This window comes from Temnothorax curvispinosus, unplaced genomic scaffold (assembly GCF_003070985.1).
Source record: "Temnothorax curvispinosus isolate PA1 unplaced genomic scaffold, ASM307098v1 QBEX01016150.1, whole genome shotgun sequence".
Classification (NCBI taxonomy): domain Eukaryota; kingdom Metazoa; phylum Arthropoda; class Insecta; order Hymenoptera; family Formicidae; genus Temnothorax; species Temnothorax curvispinosus.
Window position 1 is genome coordinate 6,921 of NW_020225930.1, and position 6,941 is coordinate 13,861.

Genomic DNA, 6,941 nt, shown 5'->3' on the forward strand with positions numbered 1-6,941 from the left:
GTTGGGAAATATAAACGAAAATACATATATAAATAAAATATATTATGATATATTATTTTTTTTATTGTTACTGTCGAAAGTAAATAATATTACATAAAACCAGTAATGCAATTCAACATAGATATACATACACACGCACACGCATACGCAATCGCACATACATATGCATACGCACATACATATTATTTTTATTATTTTTTCTGTGGGCCCCAGGCCCCGTCCACGATGACGATATCACGGACATGGGACGTCTCCAGGATCATGCTCCAATTACTTTGTACTAACAATAAGAATAATTCTGCATACTTTTTTTATTTTGTGCCTTTATATCATATGTATTTTTCAAGCATATAATAGCAACCTCGCAAAAGATGTCTTTTTTTATTTCAATTTCTGTTTCAAAAAGAATGTTTTTTATATATATATATATTTGCTTGTTATATATAGTAATATATGTATTATATATAGTGATATATAGTGTTATATATAGTGATTGAGATACGCGAGAACGCGCATAAACGTGCAGTTTACGCCGAAGTGGCTGTTCGCGAGCGATATGTTTCGTCGACGGATGATTAGCTAATTATGATTGTATACAGAATACTGGATATTTGCGTAAAGTATCGTTGCCTCGCGAATAAAGTCGAAGGACCGTCGAGAAGAGGAAGCTCGCGGTGCTTTCATTTCCCTTCCGAGTGCGTTTCAATCTTTTATCCGTTTTCGCTCTCGTCTTCGTTTCCATTGCCAGTATGCGACAACCGTTACTGCACTCCATGAAGGGTATCATTGCATGATTTTTCGAATAATACATAAGCAAAAGAGATGTCTTTCTTTGTGCTTAGAAATCCAAAAAGATTATTTTGAGAATCATAAAGAAATTGTATTTTGTTACTGTCTAATCGTTTTTATACATTTATAAGTTTACAAGTATACATAGGACTTGAAAAGAAAGGAAAAAGGTAATCGTCGCGTTTTTTTTCACAGAGACGGGCAAACGTGAAACTGTGTTATTCACGTTGCCCGACTAAATCAAACTCGGATGCTACAAGTATCTAGTGTTTATCCAGCGGGACTTTTAGGATGCCGCGAATGCTGATATCAAGAATAATTATGATTTATCTTATCTATGCCCGTTTCTACCAACGCGGTTTAAACGTTAATCCCTAGTGACATTCGGTTAATCGAAGTTTGCCAAAAATATTGGTTTCTACCAATGATAAATTCACGTTTAAACGCACGTAAATCCAGTTTAATTTAAACGATCAATATTGACCGTTTAGCATTGTTAAACTACGGTTAAAAAATATAACTAGCTAGTTCTGCAGACAAAAATTGTGTGATAAGGTTATATGTAAGGTTATTAATGAGGTTATATATTGGATATATATATTGGATAAAGTAAATATATTAATTGAGGTAAATATAAAGTAAATAAAAAAGTAATAATAATAATAAAATTGATGTAAACATTTTTCATGATACAGAAATTTTCATAATTTATAATATAGAAGTTATACGTAGGAAATATGATGCCCCAGCATTTACTAAACTTGTTGTTTTCTGATGATGAAGATATTGTGAATGTGAGACCGATCAGAAGAAGGAAAAGATTTAAACATCGCATTAATTATTTGGAAGAGCTTGATGACATCGAATTCATAATGCGATTTCGAATAAGTAAAAGATCTGTGTTATCAGTGTTACAACACATAAGAGAAGAATTAGAATTTGCAACAAATAAGTAAGTAGAAACTATTTTATAATTGCAAATATAAATTCTAGTAAACGTAAAGGTAATACAATAATTTCTTTTTAGAAATAAAGCGATATCTCCCATGATACAATTGTTATTGACGCTTCGTGTATATGCCACTGGATCATTTCTTATATCTGCTGGAAATTTCTCAGGTGTGAGCACAACTTCAGCACATTATATTGTACACAGAGTCAGTAGAACCATTGCTAGATTACGACCTCTTTATATTCATTTTCCAAACACGGAAGAAGAAATAAGAAAGGAACAACAACAATTCTATAAAATTGCGCGTTTCCCAAGAGTGATAGGATGCATAGATTGCACACATATCCGTGTCCAATCATTTGGTAAATTATTGCTATATAAAATACTATTATATTATTTACATTGATTTGCCTACTATATAATTATTACTACATGTTCTTTTATTTTGATTATTGTAGGTGGAGAAGATGCTGAGTTATTTCGTAATAGAAAAGGATACTTTTCCATAAATACGCAAGCAACATGTAACAGCAATTTACAAATAACAGATATAGTTGCTCGTTGGCAAGGTTCTGTGCACGATAGTACAATTTTTAATAATAGTCGCTTGAGAGCAAATTTTGAGAATGCCGCATATGGTAACGGTTTTTTGTTAGGAGATTCCGCATATCCTTCGAAGCGGTATCTTCTAACTCCACTGATAACGCCACAAACTGCTGCAGAACGACTCTATAATGAATCACATATTCGTACCCGCAATATAATAGAACGTCTATTTGGTGTTTGGAAAAGAAGATTTCCAATTCTAGCATTGGGAATGCGATATCACTTACAAAGAGTCATGCCTATTATTATTGCAACAGCAGTGCTTCACAATATTGCTAGACAAAATAATGACCCACAACCAGATGACGATCCAAATTTAGATTTACCATGGGATCATATGCTAGCCGAATGCAACATTAACCAGAGAATCAATAATGACGAAGTTGCTGGTGCAACAGTAAGAACAGAACTGATTCATACTTATTTTGCTAAGTATGTTTGTTTACAAATATTTTCATATAGTATATTAAAATTTTGTATTTCTATTAGATTGTATGAGTATGTATGTGTTCGCACGCTGATGTATGTACGTGTGTGCATAAATTATATATAATTCAAAAGTTTTAACTTTATAAATTACCCTATATAAATTATAATAATTTTATAAAATATCTCTATTATTATAAGAAATATATTTTTTCCAGCATTAGAGTATAATAAAGTGAGGAAACAATACATCTACCCTGAAACGTTTCACAATTAACACACATGAATGAAAGACATCTAAAAAGTCAAAGAAACTTTCTATCCTTTTGCATATGTGTAGAGTATAAACTGCATAAGGATATCGAACAGGAAATGCGAAAACCTAAAAATATATTTAGATATTTAGTGATATATTTGTCTCATTTCTGTTTTATTTTTATGTGCATATTAAGGAAATTCCAAATTTAAATAATATTGATGTTTGTAACACTTTTTTTATTTGAATAAGATACAGTTTAAAGTTACATTGCACATATATTATATACGTTTTTTACTTATACATAATAAAGTATATTATCAAGAAAATATCTTCCTCTTCTCTGTCTCTCTCTCTCTAAGCACTCATGTATTATTTTATAAGTACTTTGTATTACACTGAACAAAAATAATAAAACTAATATCTTATTTTGCAGTAAAAACAAAACATAAATTGAACTTCTTGTAAAAAAAGAAACAGTTCTTATATATAACGTAACTGTGTATTAGACTAATCGAACAAAAATAAAATCAATATATTATTTTGCAGTAAGAACAAAACATAAATTAAACTTTTTGTAAAAAAAGAAACAGTTCTTATATATGTAACGTAGCTTTGTATTAGACTGATCGAACAAAAATAAAATTAATATATTATTTAGAAGTAAGAACAAAACATAAATTAAATTAACTAATTTTCATTTTTAATATATTTTATAACTTATTTATATATCATCAGTCTTTTTGATCAGTCTTTCAATACTATCTCACTGTTTAGTTCAACGAATTAAAAATAAAATTTGTTTCTATGAAACGTTAAATGACTTGTTTTGTTGCACCTCTCTTTGTAATCTATGCTCCTGTAATAACAACTCTTTTTCTAATATCTGTACTTCTAATTGTTCTTTCTTCAATCGCGTACTTAAAATTTGCATCTCTATTTCACGTTTTGCTTTAAAACCGTCTGTCATACATTCTGTAAGCTTGATCTTTGAATCTGTTAACATGTCAAATTGTGACATTCTTGAAGTAATAGTTTCTTCTTTTTTCTTATATGGTTTATTGTCTTGTCTATTAAGTTTCCTAGATTTATATTGATCATTTAAAACATTGCTTTTTACTTGAAGTGGAGTACTTATTTTTCGTTTTAATATTTGTACTGCGGATGTGTTCTGTACGTCTTGCTTTTCTGGTTTTTTTATATTTTGTATATTGCTCTTCTTAAGACAATGTTGTGTATTATTCTCTCTCATAAACTGCAACAAAAAGGTATATAAATACAAAGATAAATAATGTAACGTACACTTCTATGCACATAAAAATTTTGTTCAGACTTACAACCGAGCTATTTCCATTAACATCTGATACACTATCGTTTCCAATTATGTCATTTTCCTTATCGTAGTTTGTCATTTCATGTCCATCTGATACATTATCAAATGAATTTTGTCTCATAGCACCAGCATTTTCTTGTAAGTACTACAAATTTATATTAATTTGTATTTAATACATTTGAGCAACAGATATATATATATATATATATAATATACAATATAATATATTTTAATATTTATTACATCTCTTACAAGTAGAACATCATCTTGATCATTGTCATTGTCATCAACTGGAAGCCACTCGTCCATTTCAATAGAATCTGATGACGTCTCGCATGAATTTGTCTTTGTAGGTATCTTGCATGCATTTGTACTTTGATCTGTATAAACATCTGTATAATATACATAAATATAATTTAACATATTTTCAGCTTTTTCACATATTACTAGCTAGCAAAAGTTACAATATCGTTCATTTTAATGAGCTTTAAAATAAGAAAGAATCGTAACATTGCTTTATACTGTGCATATATTTTATACGTATATATTTTACCTTCTATAGCATCACAATCATAATCACTTTTAATACCTTCAACAGAAGGTTTAATAATGTCTCGTACACGTTCCAGCACTACATCTGTTTGGGATTCACAAGGTCCTCCACCTAGTTTTTCAATCATAACTTTTATTACAATATACATTATACTTACTTATTACTTGTAAACAATTATATACTTCTACAAATTATGAAATAATTATTTTGATATGTAATATCTCTATAGTTTTACACCAAAATATCAACCAACATTTTACTTGCCTGTTTTATATAATTGTATCCTTTCATCAGCGAAAAATTTTCGTGTCTTTTTTTTAAGATTCTCCCAACAACTTTTGAGGACTTCCGCACTTCTAAATTCAGTTGAAGAAGATGTACTATTGTAATTATTTTCTATTACCTTCCAACACTTTTCTTTATCTTTTGAGGTTACTCCGTCAGTTCTTTTATTTTCTATTATATTTTTATACTTCAATACTATTTCTGTTAAAATTAGTTTTTCCTTTTCGGAAAAATTTTGGGCACGTTTCCGTTGCACACTTAATTTTGCTGCATTCATTTTATTAATTATACACTTCTTCGTTTGACAAGATATGATTCTCCTAACCTAATAATCCTAAACCACAGTAATCACAGTTCCGTTAGAACGATTATTGGACCAATCAACGTTCTACATTCTAATGCTTTCAGAGTTATATCAAACATGTTATAAGTTTAGCTAAACGTTCCGGATAGTTTACTCGTAGAAACCAATCAATATTAAACTGAAAGTTAATTTTAACCAAAGTTTCACTAAACCGTAGTTAACCACAAATTGGTAGAAACGGGCATTAGTGGAGTACGTACATCTTTTCGGAAACGAAGACGATGACGACGATGCTGATCAAACGAACGCTTCCGTTCTTGTCCCAAAATTGTTTTCGTTTTCTCTTGTAGCGAACGTTTCGAGGAATTTGCTTACGACGGTTCGTTAGCATATGTCTCGCGGTAATTAACTTCTTCTTCGTCTGGTTATTGGCACTAGCAAAAATCACCTTCTCGGCGTGCAACGGCCATTATTCAATTCGTTCGTAGACTCGCAAACTCATAGTAAGACTTCAGACTCGAGAATGTGTAAATGTATGTGTGTATGTGTAATTGTACGTGTATGTCCGCGGTGTCTTGAACTCGGTAATGCCGTAGGTGCGTTAGGCCCAAGGAACTGCGCGGATCACTTCCCCCTGCGGCCTCGCGGTAATTAACAATTATACGGAGCCGTCATATTTTCCACAACGCGTAGGGAAAAAATTAAATGGTTTCTAATATGTATTCGGAGAATGTTGATTCATCATATTATTCTTTCAAACTTGCTTGCCTCCTTTTGAAAATTTACACCAAGAGAAACTTTTGTTACATATTACTTTATATTGATTTTTTTTAACATCTCTATTTCTTAAAAAGGAAACAAAAACCGTAGAAGAAAATTATTAAACTTATCTTTATCGTGTTGGGAATTCATCCAATATTTTATCGCTACGTGTCTCAACTTCTCTTGTTCAAAACAAAAAACTAATTTATAGCTTTTGATTTTACATATAATTGCTAAATTTCAGTTTTGTCACATGCGATTTGTGCGAGCTTATTTCGTGGAGCAAATATTTTGTTGCGTTTTCGAGAAAGTGTTCATCCGATCATTAGCGAAGCGACGCGATGCATTTATATTCGATCACGAGAGACTATGCGCAAATTTTTGCATTGTTTGCGGATTTTATAACTTTATTGACGAATATAAGATCTAAGATCTTTCGCATAATTGATTTACGATTAAACTCGCGCTTATTGAGGCTCAGATGTACACCCGTCTGTATCACATCAATAAAAATCTGGCAGCAAAACGTGTATATGAATTCATTTGTTTAGCAAAGGATGCGCGTTGATCTTAGAAGCGCACGTTGGAAGGAAGCGCACGTTCCTCCGTTCATCCGGAGGAAAAAAACTTTGTCGCGTTTTTTTAATATTTCTGATTCTCAAAATAAATTCTTCG

The 6,941-nt window shown here is 30.9% G+C and overlaps 2 protein-coding genes across 3 annotated transcripts; one reads left to right on the forward strand and one right to left on the reverse strand.

The window, feature by feature from the left end:
* The first annotated feature begins 1,192 nt into the window (after positions 1–1,192).
* LOC112466404 (putative nuclease HARBI1) lies at positions 1,193–3,292 on the forward strand. Of its 2 annotated transcripts, none has more exons than XM_025034466.1 (5): positions 1,193–1,416; positions 1,509–1,741; positions 1,817–2,103; positions 2,200–2,779; positions 2,992–3,292. In XM_025034466.1, exons 2-5 carry the CDS (start codon positions 1,527–1,529, stop codon positions 3,002–3,004), a joined length of 1,095 nt encoding a protein of 364 aa, XP_024890234.1. In that variant the 5' UTR covers positions 1,193–1,416; positions 1,509–1,526; the 3' UTR covers positions 3,005–3,292. The 2 variants fall into 2 exon arrangements, with proteins under 2 accessions (XP_024890234.1, XP_024890235.1); XM_025034467.1 differs by having other exon boundaries at positions 1,573–1,741.
* Positions 3,293–3,834: 542 nt separating this feature from the next.
* On the reverse strand, positions 3,835–5,740 carry LOC112466405. The gene is made up of 5 exons (XM_025034469.1): positions 5,180–5,740; positions 4,916–5,026; positions 4,606–4,754; positions 4,367–4,507; positions 3,835–4,284 (listed from the first exon to the last, which is right to left on the reverse strand). Exons 1-5 carry the CDS (start codon positions 5,475–5,477, stop codon positions 3,835–3,837), a joined length of 1,149 nt encoding a protein of 382 aa, XP_024890237.1. The 5' UTR covers positions 5,478–5,740.
* Between the last annotated feature and the right edge of the window lie 1,201 nt (positions 5,741–6,941).